The sequence below is a fragment of the Crocodylus siamensis genome, chromosome 2 (assembly GCF_052110815.1).
Source record: "Crocodylus siamensis isolate JL-2025a chromosome 2, ASM5211081v1, whole genome shotgun sequence".
NCBI classification, from domain to species: domain Eukaryota; kingdom Metazoa; phylum Chordata; order Crocodylia; family Crocodylidae; genus Crocodylus; species Crocodylus siamensis.
In genome coordinates, this window is record NC_143396.1 from 205,610,320 (window position 1) to 205,634,121 (window position 23,802).

Below are 23,802 nucleotides of genomic sequence, written 5' to 3' on the forward strand. Positions count from 1 at the left end.
AAGACCACAATGGAAAAAGATGCTGTTTCACTTTTCTCCACTTTTTTTTTCATTTCATAAAAATTTCATCATGCCTGATCAATATAAAATCATTTTTCATTAAAAAGTTGAATCTAAACACTTTATCCTGGCTGATCGACAGGAACAGTAAAACATGGGGCTTGAGATGGACTCATGGTTTGTTTGCAATGTGCTACAAGAAACCATACAGGAGTCCAAGATCCAGCTATTGCTCCTTGGCTCTCACTGCTGGCAGCAGCCAAATACATCTATGGCTGTAAAAAATAAGTATTTTTTCAACAATCACGCTGGTCAATTACAAAAATAATTATTTTTGCAGAAGGATAATGGTGGTACAGGTTTTCAAATATGGAGAAAGCAAAGCAAAGAGAACAAGGAAGACAAATAGTGTTTTATCTAAACACTAAGGTTGCTAAATCTGAAGAGGAAGATCAGTTTTCTGTATGTAATTCAGACCGTATGTTAAATTAAGCAGGGCCACATATTGAATCTGAAACTATATAGCAGAACCACACAAACAAAATGAAGCCACCAACTGACATGGAAATCTGTCGTTTTTTCCGTATATAGGAACCCAACGCATAGCTTAAAGACAGAAAAGTAAGAATGGACAGCTAAAGAGAGAGAGAGAATGGTATTACATAGAATTGCCTGGAAATCAATGTGTTTCCATAAACACAAACACATCGCTGTGACAAGATTTTCAAGTTAGTCAAGTAATCAACAATCAATGCTGAAAATTTCCCAAATTTCAGCAAATAAATATGGCAATATTAACTCCCATTTCTTTCACTAGCATTGGAACTATTTTTTGTGAAACTCTGTCTGTTTAGTCAAAATTATCATTTTTTCCTTCCTAAAAAAGATATTTTTGACTGAGGTTATTCAATCAGCTCTAGAATGACACAATTTTATTTTTTTTTTAGGAAAGAAGCTTTGAAGAGTGCTAGAATACCTTGTAATGATCTCAGCTGGTCAGGACCTTACAAGAGCTGGACATGAGAGCTATTCCTTCTTGGATAATACATGTGTTTTATTCCTCCAGAAATTCTAGTAATAATTTTTCATTTGCATTACCAGACCACAATCCTTGACACTTCTGTAGTATATTATGTTTTAAAAAACAGTACGAACATTGATAAATAGCCTCACAATGTTGTAGTATAGGTCAATAGCCATTCAGTATGACAGACAATTGTGTGATGGATGTATATACTGGCCTCAAACTGTTAACCATCCTGTTTTCACTCAGTAGTAAACCAGAATATTTAGAATCAAAGACAGATTCCTTCTTTTCTGTGCCAATACACAGCAAACATAAAGAAAATGGACTGAAAAGGAAATGAAGTATGTGCTAAGGTCCTAGCTGAGGGACCATGCTATGAAGGTGTGAGGCTCTCCTATTTTTAAGACAGCAGATGGAAAATATTCCTTTACCCATTTTAAAATGTGCTCTTTTTTAAAAAATAAATGCAGATCTAAAATTATACAGAGGCATGAAAGAAAATTCCTTTGGCTATGCAGTTACAAAAATAAGGTATGTAATTTTATTATATACCCCTATTTAGAAAAAAAAATGAAGGCCATGCAGGTAATCTAGTTTCCACACTGACCTTGACACTAGGGGAAAAATTATATGATTTCTTCTTGCAAGATAAATGAACCTAAGGTTCATTACAAATATAAGCAAACTACTAGCATACAGTGACACCTACTGGCACTGTGAAACCTTACTTTCAATAACTATAAGTAGAGGCTTGTTTGCTCAAGTACTAGAAAAAGAAAGATACTAAATCTAATATTGGTATACTGCATTTTGTAGTTCCCAAGTGTAATTCATACAGAAGAGCAGGCAGAAGTGGAAAACTACTCACTAGAACTGAATTTTTTGGGCACAGATGTGTATCTTCAAGTGAAGCAGAGCAATTGTCACCGATTTACTATGAGCCAAAGAAAACAAACCTAATAGTAGATAAAAAATAGAAATGCTGCCCCATCAGTCATCAGAAAGCTGGATACACTCACATTACCCATCAATAAGTCTGGGTTTCATATTGAGACTTCAGTATAGTAAATATAGGTGTAAGCTTTTTTTTGTTCAGCAGAGCATTAGTTCGGTTATGGATCTATTTTAAGATTTTGAGATATAAAAATAAAGCATTTAAATACATACATAACATTAACATAATTAGCATTGATTTCCAAAGGAATTAAGTCCATTATAAGTGCTTTTCTAATTCCAAGTCCACGTTTTTAGTTCTTTAGTCATAGAGAAGGCAATGGGTGTTGCCCTAGTGAATAGGACTGTAAAAACTGAATTTAAAATTGTGTGCGAGCGTGTATGTGTATGCATATATATATGGGCTGTGCGAAGCTTCAGTAGTCAATTCGATTCAGAGGAGATTTGACCCAATTCAGCAGCCAAATCTCTGAACCCAAATCAAAATCGGGAGACCCATTAATCTCCTCAAATTGAATCAGAAGCCTCTGAATCATTTCAGAGAGATTCAGAGATTTGGCCGTAGGACTGTACAAGCAGACACTAGGCAGTGCCAGCAGGAGCAGCCGGACAAGCCCTGGCTTGAGCCGGCAGCCCCAGAAGAAGCTGTGGCTCCCCCAGCTGCTCCCTCACTGGGGCGAGGCAGGCAGTGCTGGCAGCCCCTGGAGAAGCTGTGAGGCCTGGGGGAAATGATTGGGGGTGGGGGAAATGAACAGGGGCTTCTTCCCAGTTCCCGGTTCAATTCTCCCGTTCCTGGTTTGATCCCCCACCTCCCTGATCATTCCCTCCAACCCCAGCTTCTTCCACGGCTGCCAGTACTGCCTGCTTTGCTCTGGGGGGGCAGCTGGGGGAACAGTCACAGCTTCTCCTGGGACTGCCAGCTCAAGCCAGGGCTCATCTGGCTGTTCCCCCAGCTGCTCCCACCGACACTGCCTGCCTGTATAGTCTATGGATTCGGATTCAGCCGAATCAAATTGGAACAGTGATTTGAATCACCGAATCAAATTACTGTTCCGCTGAATCCGAATCCGAAGCGAATACTTGCCGCTTCGCACAGGCCATGCATATGCATATGCATATGCATTTTTCAGGTCAAACAACCTGCAACTGATTTTTTTCAGTTTTGTCTTTCAACACCTGAAACTAACCTTCTTTATATTTAAGTCAATTTTGAAACAAAAAACACTGTTTGAAAAAGAAATTTCACAACACTTCATTTAGAAAAATTTAAAACAAAATGTCTGTACTTCTCCAAAATTTTTTCACCATTTTTGCAGCCAACTTCATCAAATCCAACACAAATCAGCCAATCATTTCTGTCCCTGACCAACATTTATGGTGAATTTACTACCTCCTCAAAAGAATTACCCAAATTTACCTGAGATCATTCTGTAGAATCATATAAATTATATATGCACAGTTTGTATAAATCTGTACCAATACACCCATATGTGATTGATGGGTATATATTTTTAATAATTATTTCTTTTTGGGAAACAATTTTCAATCATCAAACACTAACTTTTAGTACATGACGTGCAAAATTTAAATAAATTCAATGAAGACTGGAAGCATTCAAAAACATTTTTCACTTACAGTTAAAATGGTTGGGGTTACAAACGCCCAACAGACTCTCCAAAATTTGTTTGGCTGGAATCCAATCATCATCTCTATATCTTCACAAAATCTTTGCAAGCCTGTAAATAACAAATAAAAATATTATTAGCGGTGAAAGAAACTGGCTAGAGTTTGCAAAATAGCTTCCCTAATCCCCCTTATGTCCAGTTATGGTCTGACTTGTCAGTTCAAAACTTCTCTTCATTTAGATGCATTTTTACAGTTCTTTAGTTAACTGCAAACCTGAATGAACAAGCTGTTTCTTCTGCAGAGTTTAGGATTCAGAACTTGTGCATATCTGAGGTAGGTAAAATAGACAACTCTATGACCTACCTATTAGTCCTTCAACTTCCGCTACAGTCCCAGAGGGACTATAGTCCTTTAAAGGAAGTTGAGTGGAATTGATCATTTCTTTCAATACACAACATGGATTCCAGGAATTTTGAAGGCTACCACCTCGTCAACTGAAAGTCTGACCGGTTCTTAAATCTATTCTCTTTGTACGCTTACAGTAATCTGGAGATGTGATGGCTTATGATGTCAAAAGAGAGAACAGATGTAGACTGACTATATTTTAAAATATGGCATGAATCATCATAAATATATTAACTTTAATCAATGAGAATCTGCCCCAACATTTTTTGATATTACATATTTTCATTAACGTTTTAGGTAAATATGTGGAAACACAGGGAAGGATGAAGGCGATAATGATGAAAGAGAGAAAAAGGTGCTTGTTTCACTAAAGAATGCAGAGAAGTGACATAAGAACTTGAGTTCTCTCTTATCAAGATAATGCACTACATCTCATTTAATATAGATTAGTAAATAAGTCAATCAACAGTAGAAAAAGGTATGAGCCATAGTCATTTAAGCTCTGGTCCCTTGATATTGACAGAGTTGTGGCCACTTAGAAATTTATCCCTCTGTTTTCTCAAATTATGTAGGACTCAAGTCTTTTATATGACAGACTGCTATGCCAGCTAGCTTTTCTCATTTGTTACTGAAATTCTCTATGCTTAGTAAGGACCTTCTGTCCGATTTGTACTGGTCTAGCTCACCAGCTAGCATAAACCAGCTGAGTAGTTCCCACTTCAAGCCATCTGCTCAGTGGTGTTACTTTGCTTTGCATCAGCTAAGGATCTGGCTCAGTGACTTTTCACTACCATTCAGCATGCCCATTTATCACTAAGTAAACTGTCCATGCTCAGTAACAGATGTTTCCTAACAGAGAACCACACTGCCATAAAACAAGGACATATCTATTAACTATTAATCCAAAAGGAACAAGAATATCCACCTCAGAACTCAATAAAATAAGTCACTTCTGTGCTTCTGAGTCTGGTAGGAAGTGAGAGAACTGGGACTTACACCTCCTATTTTAACTGCATTCCTCCTTCCTTACATCCCTTTGATAAACAAAGCATTCCTTCTCTTGGCCCTAGTTGCTAACAGTTAAACCCCTCTCCTCATATAGGACATTTCTAGAACCCATTTCTATGACTAGAAGCATTTACCTCTGCATTTCAGTCTGACTACCTATACTTGCTGAATCACAGGACTAAAGCACATGCTTAATTTTGTCTTTATTGCAGTCAATGAGATAATTGAAGCCCTGGCTAAAATGGGCTGAAGTTATCAATTTGACCCTAAGTATTTTATATTCCTGTCTTGTTACCTGCCTACTAAAGCTTTGTGAAATATTTGCAGGGCACAATTTAAGTTTATCTACAGCCATGGGCAGATGTAGAATTTTGAAAGGGGGCGGGGGTACAGATGCTGTGGTACATCACATATAACACAACACATTTTTCTCCAGGTAAAAAGGAACTAGAAGCTTTACTAATATGGTAGAGACCTAGGGCTATATTACGGAGTTCAAGATTGAAGTAAAAAAAATATAATTTTATTGGAATGTGCATTCATTTACTATTTCATACATTATGTAAAAATACAACAAAGCAAGCAAAAATAAAATAAGTTGCTTCTTTAGGCCTCTTGTCATTAGAATTAAATGTACATCTCTTTCAGATTCACAAAACAAAATTTAGCCTTTCTGAGCATCTAATCAGTGCATCCAATGCTTCACTGGAAGTTATTTCCACACCAAAATTGATGCTCGCCTAAGTTAGTATTTCCACGCCTGAAATAATGCTTTTAGAGTTAACAGTCTGCAGGGCTGTGGAAACAGGAACTACATTAAGACAAGTAGCTAACAGACTACAGAAATGCAAAAAGAAAGGATAGTTTAGTTAGGGGAAGACTGAGACCATTAAAAAAGAGAGAGGGTCATTAACAACTGTGGAATGAAGAGTTTAGAAGGAATGAGGTAGATTAAAATGAGCAGTGAAATTAAGTGACGCCCTCACTGCTGCCTGAATAGAAATGCTGCTGCCACAGTTAGGTTTGAACTTTGGGTGGACCAGGAATTATAGGAATTGTACCACAGCACCCCCCAGGATCCATTCCCATCTATAGCATAGTAGCACAAGCATTGACCTGCTGCATAGACACAGATGACGGAGTAATAGACTAAAAAATTAGTCACTTAATAGTAAATTCACTTTATTCATTTTCTGTCTTCAAAACCACCTGTGAACGAAATCTATACAAATCCATCTGAAAATCTTCATCAAAGGTTTTCTGTTATCTCTGGAGTGCTCACAAACACTCCTTACTTCAAGTATAGCTACAAGCAATAACAGCTCAGAAATCAAGCACACTAGAGTGGACAGAGGAGTCATATGCTACTTGTCTGTTTTCTTTTTACGTTCGTTTCCAGTAAAAATAGAAAAGATTTTCTAATGAATTTAACACTGGACTTGGACTCAGGAGAACTGGATTTGATTCTGAGCTCTTTCAAGGATTTCATATGTGACTCTGGGCAGTTCTCTTAATCTACCCACCTGTCTCAAATCCCTATCACTAAAAATGACAGGAAGTCTGTATGTGCACAAAAGTGTTGTGATGGTAAAAATCTATTAAAGTGTGGGAAGTACAGTGTGGTAAAGAAATCCATGGAAGTATCTACAAACAAAAGTGCTCACAATGAGAAATTCAAAATTTACTGTCTGAATATATACTGCAGGAGTCACAGTTCATCATGTTGCTGAGCATTCCTGACAATACACTTCTTTGCCACATTTCTGACAGGAAAACATATTTAAGGAGAAGAAATTAAATTGAAGAGACTTCATTTCAAACTTCAGACAGCATTTTGCAGTATTTCACTCAACTCTAGCAGTGTTGTATTTGGCCTCAGGTTACAAAACAGGCCAATGGGAATTATGTAGATGATTAAATTAATGCGCGAAGCCCTAAACCACTATTTATTAATTGCGCATCCATAATCTAAAGAAGTGGAGAATAAATGTCTGTGCAGGGCTCGTAGAACACAAGATGGTGTTTGACTGGATTATGTAGCACTAGCTCTAATGAAAAAAATAAGTGATTGTAAGACAATAACTAAGTCTTTTTTTTTTTAATTTAAAAATCTCGATGAGCTCAGCAAGCAGAACATGTAACAAGAGCTACAGACAGATTTATTCCATCATAAAAGCTCCTGTCTGGTACAGTGCCTATCTGCTTGTTTCAAAGAGTACAATAGAGAAAGGTGTCAGTGGAGTGTAAAACAAGCAATTGTCTGAGCTCAAAAAATATATTGCATCAATTTAAAGCACTGTTTGAAGAAATACACAAATGAAATAAGAATGCAGAGATAGATCCACCTCTCTGAGTGCTAATCATGAACACTGCACCACTTACTCCTGAAGAACTCTTTGCAAAAGTGGCCCTCTTTCAGCCTAGATAGCTATTCAAGTGAGTTAGGGTTGCAAGACAAGGGTCCTTTATTTCTAGTGCTACCAAAAGTGAGACTCCAATCGTTCTGGTATGAGGTTAATTCTAGGTGCTAATATTCGCTACATTCTATAACTTATAGTCTATTATTTTTACTTTATTAACTTATCATCTGCTAATGCTCTAAGCAGGTAAATCAATGGTGATTTTACCCAATAGATCTTTTCAATGTCCAGTTATGTTTTGCTAAAATCCTATATAAAATCTAGATCTCTCATGTGGAACTGCCTACCTGTATTATATAACCATGTTTGTATACCTCTGTTTTGCACAAAAAATAAACATTTTAAAATATACTGTGTTGAATCAACAGGTGTCATTTGCAGATCAAAGAAAGTAATTCTTCTACTCCACTACTGAGCACTGGTAAGGCCCCACCTGAAGTAGCGTGTCCAGCTTTGAGCCCCACACTTCAAGATAAATGTAGACAGATTGGAAAGAGTCTAGCAGAGAACAACAAAAATGATTACAGATCTTGGAGGCATGACTTATGAGGAAAAGCTGAAAGAACTAGGTTTATGTTGTCCAGAGAAGAGAAGATGGATGGGGAATTTGACAGCAGTCTTCAAAGACCTGAAGGGCAATTATAGAGAGGATGGAGTTGGGTAGTCCTCTACAGCTGTAAGGAAGTGGTTTTCAAACAGTGTTTTGCAGAATCCTGGGATTCTGTGACAGGTCATTAGGGCTAGGGACAGACATTACCCATAAATCAGTTAAGTGATCAGAAACCGGTTTAAAACCTGTAACAGAATGGAGGTTCAATGCACATAAACCAGTTTGAAAATGGCTGAAAACAGTTTGAAATAAACCTGGTTGAATGTAGTAATCAGACTTAACTGATCTGACTTAAACCAGTTTATGCAATGTCTGCCCCAGACCCCTTGCTGGTTTAAGATAAACCAGACTCCCCCAACATCCCAGCATGCTCTCTGGGCTGGGTGGGGCTCTCAGCTCCACAGCAGGGCTGACCCTTCTCTTCTGCTCCCTGGCTGCAGTTTCAGCAGGGACTTGCACGCTGCTCCCCACCTCCCCCTCACAAATGTTAAGCAGGAATTCCCCCCTCCTCTCTGCCTTGCTGAGAGGTGCCTGTGTATTAACTAGCAGACCACATGCTGGCTCTTGTCTGTGCTGTGACCAAGGCAGAATCAACAGGTAGCTAGTAATGTCCCTCTGTTGTTTTCTTAATGAGGCAATAAACACTGAGTTAGGGGTGATAAACACTGTTATCAGTTCCCTGCTGGGCTGATCAAAGTGTCCTGCTGGAGCCTGGCCACACACCCCACCCCCTCAGCTGAGTCCTGTGGAAGGGAAGAGAGGGCTGCACTAGCACCCCCCTGGCTTCTAGCCTGAGCCACTGCAGGCATGTGCCTGAATTTCTGGAATGAAAAGGGAATGTCTATCCACCTCCTCATTGGTTCAATCTTCGCAGGTTAAACTAACCTGCAAAGATTGAATCAATTCAGGTTCAGGCTTTTTGAATGTCTGTCCCTAGCCTAGGGGTTCTACAAAGAGTTTAGGGGTAATGACAGTGGGGGCCTGGAGGCCATGCGCCTCCATTGCCAAGCCAAGTCTCCTGGTTCCATATCAGTCTTTAGGAGAGGGTTAGGGGCTCCTTGGCAGACAAAGTGATATTGAAGGTTTGTGTGACTAGGGATTCTGAAAACCACTGCCATAGGAAACAGGGCTAGGAGCCATGAACTCAAGCTGTAGTAGAGAAAATGTAGCTTGGAACAGGCTACCTAGAGAAGCTGTGGACTCTCCATCCCTTAAAATGTTCAAGATCAGGTTTACAGACATTTGGCTGAGATGGTTTAGTCAGGGACAAACCTGCCTTGAGCAGGAGGCTGGCCTGGATGAACTCATAAGGTCCCTTCCAGCCCTACTTCCCTATAACCCCATGATCCTGTTTAAGCATCAGAAATGCTTGAAACCTGTATAATTTTATTTGCAACTTCAGGTCTGCAAAACAATTCTGCAAGTAGTTTCAGACCACTGCTGGATACAATGTTTACCTCCTGAGTGGGAAGGGGAAATTCCTTTCCATGGCTAAATGAAACTGAGTTTAACAAAGCAGTGAACCGTGTGTAGTGCTCAAGGAATGGAAGGCAAATAAGGAACAAATATTCCACTGACAAACACCAATGTATCCTTGTCTTCCACAGACACCAGAAATTTATATTTTACAGGTCTTCAAAATATCATTGGTAATGGCAAAAAATAGATTTCTTCCCTAATAAAAGACTGCTTAATTAAAAAAAAAAAAGGTTAATGAGTAGAAATAAATATACATTAGCTACTCAAAGTGCTGCACAAAATGGCTTTTAGAAAAAATGCCTTTTCTTTAAAATGAAAAACAAAGCCTGTGAGTGGGCACACTTACAATGCTTCTGCCACTCAGTGGTCAAAGCAGGAATAACTATACTTTTTATCTTTATTCAGTGAATGTGCTTGTTATTTGGTTTATTTAAAAATATTGTTTCTGCACTGGCATATATGGATGAGAGACAGTAAAATTCTTCACAGTTAAAATTGGAAAGAGTCCAAAAGAAAGTGACAGAAATTATTACAGGTTTGCAAGACATGCCATACAAGATACTACTAGAACTGGAAGTCTTTGGTCTATATTTGTGTCTGGAATATGGAGTTAGACTAGATGATCTCCTGAACTCCTTCCAGCCCCATTTTTCAATGATTCTCTGCTTCTACTTCATTTGAACCACCTAAAATATCTAGTTTCAGGGGAAGTCACTTGTGACGAGCTCAAAAGGTAGATTATAAAAGGATTCGCACAAAAAAACAGGAGGAAAATAATGATCCTAAACATGTCTAGCTTTTCTATTTGAAGGTTTCAGATTGAGCCAGTAATCACTAGCACCCCACATCTGATAACCCCAACCATTTTTGTAAAAATGCACATGGGTTTCAGCCTAGCAAATGATTCCAGACAAGCAAAAGCCTGTACCTCTATAGAGACACCCATTATGTGTCTGTGAGGGCACGCAGTATACAACCAAAGGCTGGATTGCAGCTAGGACTGATAATGGAAAAAGGCATCTAAAACCATTGAAACTCATAATGGATTGGCAATGTCAATGCAGTAGTGTAACTAAGGATGAGCCAGCGTGGTACCAACTCCAGATGCCAGCTTGGAGGGGGTGAAAGATTGGCAGCTGATGCTGTTGTCAGCTTGGCCATTACCACTGTCCAGTCCACAAAATATGCTTGTTATGCCTCTGTTCTCATAGATGCTAGTCTCTGCAAAGCATCAGGTGTTTAAAATCTTAGGAGGATAAGATTTAAAGACTACTATTGAGAACCTGGGCACACCAGTTTAAAGGCCACTATTGAGAGCCTGAGCCTAAATAACTTCTTTGTGATCACACTGGAGCTTTGAATACATATACACCACATTCACTGTCCCTAGCACTGGCACTGAAAGAGTGCTGGCACAGATGAAGTGCCAGAGCCCACTGCTGCCCAGTGTGCGCCAAACTTGCCCTGCTCTGGATAAGACAGGACTCCTCAGCCTGATTTCACCAGTATTCCCATTTGTTGTCTCTGGTGCAGCTGAACTAATACTAGCAATACTGACAAATGAGTTTGACAAATGGCCAAATGCAGCCAGGAAGTCTACAGTAGGAGCTAGCAAACAAGCTCAGGCCCTGCTTCCTAATTCTGATCTTTTAAACCACAATGCCCTGAGAAGAGGATGTTTTATTTTGTTTTGTTTTTGAATTCTTTGATAGTTTCCATTAAAATAAACTTCAGCCCAAAGTAGCAATACACGTTATAAACATATCTTATTGTTGAGCTTCCCACAAATCCTTTGGGTTTTCAATTCATCTACAGTTAGTCCAATGGGTATATAAAAAGAATAGCCTGCCATTGTAATACTTTGTTTTGACTTAGAGCAATATGCCATCATCCCACTACATAAACAACTGCTTTCACTATGACAGGTAATGTTTAACACTACTGGCCTACAGGCTTATCCAGAAAAAGTGTTCAAACATACTCCTTTCTTACCATAACTTTAACTAGCAAGCTAGTGGACAATGTAGTGGGTAAAAGCTACTAAAACCCACTATTTTGCTCCATATTCTAATTTTCAATTATACTGTATTTACTCAAATCTAAGATAAGGTTGGGGGGCAGGGAATCCATTTAGCATAAGGAGGCTCATCTTAGATTTGAGTACCAGCTGGCCAAGCTGGTGCTACAGCTCTGGCCAGGTCAGTTCTTGCTGGAGACTGGAGCCAGAGCTCCCGCTATTGCCTGGCTGGGCTCGGTGCTTCATGACCCTGATGGAGAAAGAGCTGGTACTTTTTCTCAACCAAGTCTAGACTAAGCTTTAATTAAAATCTGATCTGTTTGAAGTGCTGGCTCATTTTGCATTTTATGACATTTTACATTCTGCAGGTGAGCCAAATTTCCCAGTCACAAAGAAAAGTTTTGTTCTAGGTCACTGTTGCTCAAAGTATGGCCCACAAGCTGGATCTAACTTGCAGAGCTGAGTCATCCAGCCCATTGGGGTCTCCAAACATCTGAACATCTGGCAGTGAGGGAGTGGTCGTAGCATTAACTACTGAGACTCTGGCAGCCCCATAGCAATTAGTGATGCCACTGTTCCTCTGATGCTAAATTTTTGGACCCGTGGGGAGCCCCTGCTGTATATGGACCCATGTGCCAGATTGAAGCCAGACCCAGTGTGCAGTATCAGACATGGTGCACAATCTTTTACCCACTGCATGGGTGCAGTTCACAGCCCTGGACCTGGCTCCCCACTCATCTGGTCCACATGCTAGAAAGGTTGAGCACCACTGCCCTTGGTTATACTCAGTGCAACTCCTTTCATTCGGTGAGTGTCCATGCAAGTAAAATACAGCTCTAGACCTTCCAATAAGTTTACAGAATAAAACAGAAGATAAAACATACTCAGTGGCCCAAGTTATACTCCTTTTGCCTGAATCCCTTCTTGTCATCCCTTTTCTAATGATGTGTATTGCTCAAGCCACAAGCACCACAATTACCATAAAGTCAATGTGCCTTAATGTCTTTGTACTGTAAAGACCTGATCTTACAATGCAGGTAAACTCAGGTGACAGATGAAATAATTTTGCAGGATCGTGACCTGAGAACATCAAGTTGTGTGTGTGCACCTTAGAGGTTCTTTTCAATAAAAAATGAGAGGATTATTTGTGATCAATTGATATAACATTAGCACAATTAAGCCCTGATATGCAAAGCTCTGCTATCATATTCATTATTCTGAGTTTGAATGGTCATTTGCTAAAGCAACCTATCTATATAATTTCAAAAAGTCCCCAAGTGTCTCCAGAGAAGAAATGTTAAGAGTTTAAGACGAGCATTTTCTTTTGGGGAGGGACAGTTAAATATTCCTTTGTACCATTGTGTGACCCTGCCAGTGTCCAGGAATCAAAACGCTGAAAATATTGCCATTAAATAATTTTCAAGACCAGATTCTCAGCTAGTGCAAACCAAAGTATGGACATCGAGGGAGCTCAGTTGCTTTTTACCAGCTAAGGATATGCTACATACTTCTTAAATTTGGACTGTATTAAATGTCTTATTAGAATGTCTGTAGGCCCGTGATAACACTTATCATAATAAACCACTATGGTATGGTAACCAGCTCACTGTTCATTTTATAGAAGTATAGTTAATTTGATGAGATGCTTCTAGAGGAATGCTAAAGCAATGAAGCATACCTGAATTGCCCTTTCATTTTAAACAGTGTTCCTAAACTAACTTTTCCTGTCTTAGTTTGCTGAATTTTTACTTTTTTTTTCTGGAGAATTTGAAAGGAAATGGTCTTCCAGACTCCATTTACTAATTTGTCATAGACCATCAATACCCCTTTTATACATACAGCCCTAAATGCTATTCATTAACATTGCTCATTTCTTACCATATATGTATGAAACCCCAACAAGTTCAAATATGGCAATGATGACAAGAGAGTAAGAGGCTGCATAAGTATCCACAAGCTGGAGCATGTACATTCCGCCCTAAAGTTAAAAAAGAAGGGGAAAAACAATGACATATGGTACATAACTGCTATATATGTACTGCAGCTCTCTTCACATATATCAAGTTGTTGTGTTCCTGTCCTCAATATAACATAAAGGATGAGAAATGGACTAAATAACTTTTCATCTCTCATTTGGTTTAAATCTATCCTACAACTGGTAAAGCCAGTAGTCGCTGCAGCTGTTCAGGAGCCAATGTGTAATGACCGTGTGTAGCATCAAAATGAATAAGGATCCAGGACAAAAAAATATATAACACAACTGCCACCCCTTCTTCACAATCTCAGCAAAAAGGGCACATATTGAGTGGGAATGAATATCCTACTCTGTTTCCCAGAAAGCCCACAATGGTCCATGCCAAACCACACTGCATATAGGCCATGGGGAAGCTTCCACAACCACTGTCCAATGTTCTCTCTGTTCTGTTTCCTAATGCCACAAGTAGAGCATCTCTCACCAGTGCCAAATTCATATTAAATACATCCATTTACTTTATACAATATAAACACATGGAATATCTGTGTCTAGGATATACCATAGTAGACCACTGCATGCACTACAGAAAAACTATTAGACTTTTACCCAAATTTTACTGAGTATTTTTTTTTCTCCTTCTACCTGTAATGATACATAGTTTAGTGTTTATGAGTTCTGGCTTGCAGGGCACTGTGAGCCCAAAAAATCCCTCAAATTGATCTAAAACGGCTAAAATAGTACAGATTTTTAAAGCTGATTATCTCTGGTTAGACCCCCTAGGGAAAGTCTCTTCTTCCATGGGTTAAAGCTCCTGTCTCAGAATCTGCAGGCGCTGTAACAATGATCTGTACCAAAAAACTGTTCCTGGGTTGAAAACCTTTCTTCAACCATTGTCTACCACCCAGAATTGTCCCCCAACCACACAACTATGATGCTTGTCTGGGTGAGTGCACTCTCTAATATCTTCCACTGAAGCTCTGCCTCTCTATAGAAAAGAACTCAGTATTCATTGAACCAGCAAGTGAACAAGAGGGAGCAAGACCATGTAAGCCTAATGGTTAGGGCACTCACCTGCAGCTGTCTGGGGCAGCAGGCTACAACCTGCAGTACTATTTTAGCATTTTATCCAATGACTATTCAATGTAAACTACATCAAAGGAGGTGAGCTCTTACCCAGAATTATCCTCAGGGTTGCCAACTGTCTGTAATATTATGAACAGACCATAAAAAACAAAGATAAAAATCCCTGTTCATGAAATCCTTAAAAAAACCCCAACAACTTAGCAGTCTATAAAAAAAACAAAACCAAAAAACCCCCAATTTGAAGCTCCATTTCTGGAAAGAAACTAGAGCCATTGTGGAAGAGCAGACAGAGCAGAGTAGCAGCACCAGGTGTCTGAGCAGGAGCCCAGCACCCTGTTGTCAGGGCTTTGTGGCTCATGGGAATCTTCGTACCTCCCTCTCCTGCCCCCAGCCACGTACTACTGCTGCTGCCTCCCCTCTCCTGCCTGTAACTGCTCACCCCCTGGGTAGGCAGACAGTATTCCTCCTTCAGTGGTCCATTCCAGCATGGTGTAGGGTGTGGTTGGAGCATCAGGGTGTGGGGGTGAGTAGAGGACCCACTGCTCCATTCAAGCAGGTTTGCCAACTCAATATTTTTTTTTTTTACTGATAAACTCCACATTTTTTGATAGCCAAACATTTTTACTATGGATGGTGTTGAACCCCAAAGGGTTATATTTACATTATGTAAAACATGGAGAAAAGTTTTGTTGTCAGAAAAAGTTTGCTGATTGTCAGTAAAAACATTGTCTTGGGTTGGCAATCTTATAGATAACCACCCCTGACCGATGAAAGATGTGGGTTTGAACCCTTCAGGCAGAGGTTGGAATTAAATACAGGTGTTCTGTTTCCTGAGTTTAACAGTAAGCCCTGCCTAGTTCTTTGAAAGAAAGGAGACAGGCACTTTTGCAACTAGGAGAGAACCCAGGGCTGCAGATCCAAATGCATGGAGGATTTGGAAGTTACTATTTTCTTAAATTGTGGTACTACTTGAAGTTCCTCAGAGATTTGCAGCGTTAGAGTATCTGTCAAAGAGAAAGGGCAGAGAATGGACCAAATGTTCACAGGTGAATGACGGGGTGGGGTTGATGCAGCTGCATACTATTTTATACTTGTTGACTCGAAATGTTTGATATTTGGGCATGAGTGTACCCACATGACCAACTTATTAAAAAATATTTGTTATTTTAGGTGCCCAAACTAAGAAACTTTAAAAGGGGCTAATTTTCAGAAAGTTTCTTAGTTTGGGCCCCTTAAACATACCTCATTTTGAGCATCTGAAAGAAAAAGAAAAACACACATCAAAATCAATGGCCATAAAATGAATGCCATGTATTTCATTTAGTCAGCATGAGATATACTTAAATAGAAACTGAAATGTAATTTTCTTTCACTTTCAGAACATCAGACCTTATCCCATTAGGAGAGTAAACAGCATGATGATTATCCAAAGACAAATCATAGAGATGATCAAAGACAATATTTTTTACCTGAGTGATCATAGGAAATCCCATGATGAAAAAGGAAATACAACAACCAAGAGTGAAGAGTGGTTTGTGAGTACGTAAGTATTTGGGAAACTCATCTGAAACAGAGGTCACTATGGTCTCAATAGTAGCAAACTGGGAACATCAGAGAAAACAAAATGTTAGCCACATTAATTCAATGTATATGTAAAAGAGAGAGACAGATCATTTGAAAAATTAATGGCATTGGATTATATTTGACATCTGTCATCTTAAATATTAACTTTGAAACTTCAAAGCACCCAGGTGAATTATGTATTGGTGTTCTCATTCTCTTTGGAAAGAGACTCAATGACTACATGAGAAACAACATATGGTATGGTAATCTTGAAGACAGAGGACCAGGTGAGCCAACAGGAAAAAGGTAGATAAAAAGTTTACCATAGTGTCCAATCCAAGGGTCAGAAGCATCAAAAAGAATATTATAGCCCAAAATGGAGAGAGAGGAAGCCTTGTTAAGGCTTCAGGGTAAACCACAAAAGCAATACCTGGACCTAGAAATAAAGAGAAAAAGGAAATGGTTGTGATATCTTAATCTTATTGTTATGGAGGAAATTTGCAGGCTACTGCAAAGAGCTAAATGTCTGAAGATACTGAAGTATAACTTTATTCCAAAATGTAATAAAAGGGACAAATTCTGTATCTCTTGCATGGAGTGAGGCCTCATGCCACTGCAAGGCAAGGACGACAGAATTTGGCATTCATGGTTTTCAGCACTCATGATTTCCAAGCTGCAGGATAGATGCTTGACCTGGACACTAAAGCAGTGACCCAAATCAGACAAATGTAGCAAGCTTTAATTTTTTTTCTTGCTTTGGAGTCAATTTCCCACTACATCCCCAGAGAACTAGAGGCCTAACCTTAGATTATCCACACATTAATTCCACATGGATCAATGACCAAAAAGGGGCTTCTTTTTAAATCAGCAACATGTAATACAACTGTCCCTAGATAGAAGGTTTGTGCATATATCACAGAGCATATTCTGCTTTCAGATGCATGCCACACAGCAATGTATATCTAAAAGGAAAATCTTAAAACAGAAAGAAAAAAAAAGTAATACACAGCAGCATGAAGAAGGACCAGAGTTCAACCTCAGCTATGAAATTCCACAATTTTGGAAGGTTTTATCCTTTTTTCATTGTTATTTTGGATAACCTGGACTATAATTTCTGTTAGGCAAGAAATAAAGTATGATCAGAACTGGCTAATAAGGGCTGGGGAAAGCACTAAGAAAAACAAAAGTTACAGGAACTTTGTGATTGTAATTCATCAGTCAGCACTCCTTTACATTCCTGCCCTAATTGTCCACAGTGAATCCTAGCCTATTTGTAATGTTATGAAAGGTGAAGCCTTTCCAGTGAGAAAGAAATCTGAGATTCTCATCATTTAATATCCTGGAGTATAGGGTGTTAGCCCCACTCTCAGTCAAATTCCAGTTGGGAGCATAACTGCCCCATATTGTCCTAGTTACTCTAAGGGAGCTGGTTCCCCATCGTTTTCTCAGCAAAGTTGTAGAGAATTGTTGGTCCATTTCAGAACTAATCTGTAGTCTGTAAAGTTTTGGAGGATCGTTTCGAAGACAACAAGTATAATGAGTTTTCTTTTTTTTATCATTAAAAAGGATTTTTTTGTAAGCAATTTAATACAAGCTGAATTCTTTAAACTTGCTTGTAAATAGACATTTTTTTTGTATGGGAAAACATATGTGAAGACATATTCATAAACACATTCTTTCATCTCTTATTTAAAGATTTGTTCTGGACAATTAGTAATAGGGGGCCTGTTTGCCCTAGTTTACTGCTTTTGGAAATTAAAACAAAAAGTTCAAAATAATGAATTCCCATTAATCACACTCTTTAGGAAAAGTTTAATTCCAGACTATGAAATTGCAGGTGTCTTTTGATATAGACTCCTTTGCTTTCCAAAGCAACGGTCCCCAAACTCTGACTCATGGGCAACATGTTGCCTGTGAGACCCTGTTTGCTTGCAGTCACAAGACATTAACAAGTAAAAGCAGAGATTGAGAGGGACCCCAAATTGTTGCCTACAGGAACATGACTTGCTGGGTATTGTTGCCCCTAGGTCAGCAATAGTGAGAATCACTGATTTTGGACCTCAGAACAGTTGGCAGGGTAGGTGATCAGTATCCAAGCATAAATCACCAATCACAAGAGAACTAACCACAGGCATATTTTCTCCATCAGTCAGAAAAAAAACATGTACAAACCAATGGGAAAATGTGCTTGGAAAAAAAACCTAACAATTTAACATTTTCAAATATGAGGAATATACAGAGACATTCATAAGCAAAGAAAGCTGGAAAGAATTCTGTTGGGACTTCACACACAATTTTGCAGTGGAAAAGGTAAAAGGTCCTGAACTTGGATTTTAAATGGCTATTATGGAGAGAGAGTTAAAAATGTCAAAGAGAAACATATTCCCACATCAGAAAGAGCAGTTTCATGGAAATTGAACTTTCCACAGGAAAAAATGTCAATTTTGGCAGGATTTTAATCAATGCAACAATTCTAAAGGAAAATAATATTTAGAAAATACTGACAGAGGCCTGTTTTCTTGTGGGGGGGGTTGCTTCAAATTAATCAATGACCTTTTTGCAAGCCATTTCAACAGATTCCAAATGAATCTCTAAAGGCATAAAGGTTACAGGAATCTTCTAGGTTTTCTTCAGGAAAATAGTTAAAATATCAGTAGCATGGGCTCAGGAATATTTGCCATAACTCCTGGGTTTTGTAGAAGCAAATGGCTCCCTCTGGCTGCTCTTTCATCAGTTCTGTGGAATGGAATGAGGAATTCCATAGTGGTTCCTTCCAGTGCCAATTTTGCAGTTTTTTGAAGCAACAAAGGATACTTTTGAAATTGTTTCAGCTTAAAAAAATTACAGCTGTTAGATATGTTTTAAGAAACTTTGCTTCACTTTGTAAAGATATTTTGTGAACCAGATATTTTTTTTCCTCCCTGTTCACAGGATGGAAGACAATGAACAGATTTACCTTTGAGGACCAAGATTTCAATGCCATTGGTTTCTGTTGGAAAAGCTTACATTTTAGATAGTAAGATGGATATATATCAGCTAAGTTCTTTCATTATAGCTGTAGACTGTACTTCATTTGCTCTTCAGTACAAACCATCTAAGCTGCTTACCAACATCAATAATTGCTTAGATGAGCACTGTGCAACTGAAAGTCTAGTACACAGGCTGCATGGAGGATGAGTGAAGAATTTGTTCTTGTAAGTTCTTCAGGAACAAGATGTTCTCTTGTGTTCCTTTATGGCATGTAAGAAACCTAGCATTAGTTTATGCTGCCTATAGACATCGCTGTGTTTCTTTCAACATTGCCTTTGAGAAACACTTGTCATTTGTAACCTTCAAACCTTTCAAGTACAAAATGGGTTTTCCTAACATGCTCTGCCACTTGGTTGATTGGGTGTTCACTGCTCTGTCAGGTGCAGAAGAGATTTCCCCCAGAATATCACTCATATGAGCATAACCCATGACAAATCCAGTTGTTTGCAATGCTACTTTGCCAGGAAACAAAACAATTGCTTTCAGCTGTCATTGTACAAGGACTGTCAGAAACAGAAGTACGGCATGGGAAACACGTAGGACAGTGAATGATAATAATACTGTTATTACTGTCCTGTGACAGACAGACCTTAGCACAGCTAAGTTCTTAGTACAGCTTCCAGGCCAGGAAGATTAAATTACTGCTGAAGGTTAATGAGATATATTTTTAACATCCCCCATGGGTAGATGCAAAAAGTTGTGTACACGCACGTGGATTTTTCATTTGGCTCATGCAGTAGAGTTTCTACACAGAAATTGCAAGTATCCAAGTTGGGGTCTAAGTTATAACAGGGAAGATACAATGACTCCAACTGGAAGATGGGATCTTTAAATACTGTTTTATCTTCTCCTTCCAGCAGATGAGACATGTAAAACTGAATTACTATTAATTGATGACATGTATGCTGCATCATCCAGTTCTTGCTGGGAAGAGGTAGAGTTTACAAGCTGAGGCAGAACTCTATTTCAGTTTATACACCCAAATTAAAGTTGTCAAGGCCCATAACTGCTCTTTTTGGCACTCAGACACAGCCCGTGATCCTGCTCCATGCTCTGTTTGGATGAATATGTATCCACATAGCTACTGAGCTCGGGCAGTTGGCTACACCCTGGCCAAGCAGGTACTCAGCTCTGTACACACATGCCAAAGCATATCCTAAATTTTTGGCCTGACAAAAAACAGGAGGTGGGAGGACTTCCCATATTGTAGCCCAATAGCCTAGTGCCTACACTCTAAAAACAAGGAGACCTCGGCTCTAGACCTGCCTTACCCAGGAAGGTTTTAAAAATGTGCATCTCTGAATTCCCCAGCACAGTGCTCTAATTGTAGACCACTGGTCAGGCATCATCAAGGCTCCTGTCTAGGCCTCTTCTTGAAGGTAAGCCACTGCACAGTACATTTAATATTCATTGGAGAAAAGGGATGGCGAAAAGTGGGGAAGTTTCTGCCCCATTGGAGCATGGGTCCAGGGTAGAAGCCAGGGCTTCTCCTTTGCAGAACAGCAGCCATCTCACTAAGCCACACATTCGTCAGCTTATTATCTTCCTTGTACCTCTTTCTTTTGGCTGCCCAGGGACCCAACTTCAAGAGGAAGACTGGGAAGGAGATTAAATAATGGCTAGCCTGCCATCTGGTGCTAGATAAAGGGGGCCGAAACCTAGATCTTCCACTCCCTAAGCCATAAACACTAAGTTTTGGGCTAAAATATGAGAGGGGCCACCTCCTCTTCTTTTGTCATCTAAAATTCGCTAGTCATGGGGTTTCACTGGAAATATGGTCTCCAATAATGCTGGGTTTTTGGTTGTAGCGGTGTCGATCTAAGGACATAGGCAGGGAAGGTTCTTTGAGTAGACATGATATCTTTTATTAGACCAACTGAGTAGTTGGAAAAAAGTTCTTAGCAAGTTTTCCGGTACAGTGACCCTTCTTCAGGCATAGGAAGTCTCTGCTAGTCTGAGACTCCAAGGAATGAGAGAAGCTGAAAGTGTGACGTCAGCGAGAATGTAAATAGATAGAAATTAGAAAAACAAAAGGTAAAGCTGGGAAGGGAGGGTGGAAAAAAGCCAACGGTGAGCTTTTACATTATCAACTCCCAAACCACACAATTCACTGAATGGAAATTAATTCTCACTAACACTGATTCAGTACAAAAAAGAAGATGCTGTAACTACAAAGACTACCACACTCAAGGGAGAACTTGATTTCTGTTTTCTGTCATCAATTCACTCATGTGGTCTTTGAACTGAGATGCTTATCAGGTACATTCAAGCCACATTCAGCATTTTGTGCTACTGAATTTATCTACACAATAAACCTGTCCACAAAATAATTTAATGTCTATGTTTCAATGCAGCCAATCAAACAACTTCATGCCCAGAAGCAGGAGCCTGTGACATTCACTTTCTGAACACTCCAATCCTCTTTATATATTCTTTGCTGTTCCCTTTTCTCCCCTGAGAGACTGTTATTCATTTCTTCCAGGGCTTGGAAAATATTATATTACTGCTGAAGGTTAATGAGATATATTTTTAACATTCCCATGGGTAGATGCAAGAAGTTGTATACGCACATATGGATTTTTTGACAAAATTATTTCAAATTCATCTTATTGCATGGTGTAGGATGGTTCAAAGGACGTGGAGCTTTAGTCTCAAAGGGTTCTGTCTTCCTATTATTTAAGATGGGGCATCAAACATACGGCCCACAGGCTGGATCTGGACTGTGGAACCATATGATCTAGCCCATGGGTCTTGGACTGACCCGGCACATCATAGGTGGCATATGGAGCTGGTCTCACATGTGGGCTGACCTGGAGCCGTGGCCACTACATGCAGCACAGGAGGCCTATACAGAGCATATGCTGTATGCAACACCTGAGGGAGATGGACCCTGTATCCTGATTCTGGAGCTGGTCTGGACTGGGCTGTACCAGAGCCAGTATGCAGGACCAGTCTAGCAGGGCATGCCAGCTTTCTGTGCCACATGCAGTATGCATAATCAGCTCAGTCCATGTGACATGTATAGCATGCACAGGCCCTGCTCCAGGGCCTGGCACCATAGGTACTTCTTACAGCACAGTAAGCATACTATATAATGCACTCCATTGTATCAGTCCTGTGTAGTGGCATGATCTGACACTCAGACCAGACCAAAGATGCTCTTCTGGCTCACATGGGTGGATGAGTTTGCCACTCCTGATTTAAGAGCTCTCTTTCCCTCTGAATGGATGTTTTTGTTCTTTTCCTCAGACCTTAATTCAATGCTAGTGGATCATAAAGTAGTACGGCAGACAATTAAAAAAAAAGATATTTCCAGTGCAGTGTTATACTCAAAGCACAATGATGACATCAAAGTCTTAAGTGTGGCAAGCAAATAGAAATATATACATCCACAGTTATACAGTTATACACACACACACACACACACATATACACATGCATATACACATACAAATATACATGCACACATACATAGATATAGATATATATACACACACACATTTTTTCCATACTCTGAGTGGAAAGTGTGTGCATGTGTGTATGTGCATATACATACATACATCTATACACACACACACACACACACATATAGATATATGTATGTATGTATGTGTGTATGTACACATGCATGCACGACACACACACACATGCGCGCATACATTTTCTACTCATAGAGTATGGAAATTAGTTAATATAACAAATAGATAAGAAATCTTGCTGAATAGAAAAAATATGCTGGGGTAAAAAACAGATACTTAGCCCACAGCCAAAGAACATAAAATAGCACATCCCATCCAAATATTACTGGAATGAAAAAAAGACCTTTAAGATTTACTGTATGCCAAGGATGCCACACATATTCCATTATGTTCTGGGTGGAGAAAACATACCAAAGCTGTGGAGCCTGGATGCAATTATAACAAAAGGGTGGTCAGTCACGTGCTATAACCCTTCAGGTTGAAGCTACATTCATGAAATGTAAAGGCAGCACTCTATTCCTCAGATGTTACTGTTATTAGTTATTTGTATAGTAACACTCAGCAGCTCTCATCAGATCAAACTAAGGGTTATTCTGAGGGAGCCAGACACAACTCATATGCTGGTGTAATTTATGCAGATATCTAGTTACTACATTTTTCCCCGGGTAACTATATCTCAGAGTATGACTTGTTTGGTGTAGGCCCGTCATACTGTGTCCATTCTCTTTATATGCTTACGAAAAGACAGACTCTCCAAGGGTGAATATATTGCGCCTGCATCCCAAATTATTTTTACTCTGAGGTAAAGCTCCCCCTAAAAAAAATCTCCTGTAACTAGGGACCAGTATAAGATATACCAGCATGTGTGTCATGATCCATAGAAACAAGGCAGTCATATCTGTTTTTGTGCAATTTACATCCATGAACAAATTAAAGATAAATTACACTGACATCAACACATCGTGTGTCAGTACAATACGTTAATAGAACTGAATCAGGAATTGCTCAGTCATTCAAAATTCAGCCACAAACAGGAAAAAATCTGGAAAGCTTATCCAAATGTCTGTGTTTTTTAAGGAGTTCTACCATTTGGTATTCTTTAGTGAAAAGGGAGTTGCTGGGTTTT

The 23,802-nt window shown here is 39.3% G+C and overlaps 1 protein-coding gene across 1 annotated transcript in view; it reads right to left on the bottom strand.

Annotated features, from left to right (window-relative positions):
- The window catches only part of SLC6A5 (solute carrier family 6 member 5), a 54,876-nt gene that overhangs the window by 3,472 nt on the left and 27,602 nt on the right, over positions 1-23,802 (bottom strand). The window contains exons 11-14 of the mRNA XM_090034629.1: positions 16,491-16,603; positions 16,074-16,205; positions 13,425-13,524; positions 3,617-3,717 (exon numbers count right to left, since the gene is read on the bottom strand). Coding sequence (XP_089890755.1) covers positions 3,617-3,717; positions 13,425-13,524; positions 16,074-16,205; positions 16,491-16,603 — 446 coding nt within the window. The remainder of the gene's footprint in view (positions 1-3,616; positions 3,718-13,424; positions 13,525-16,073; positions 16,206-16,490; positions 16,604-23,802) is intronic.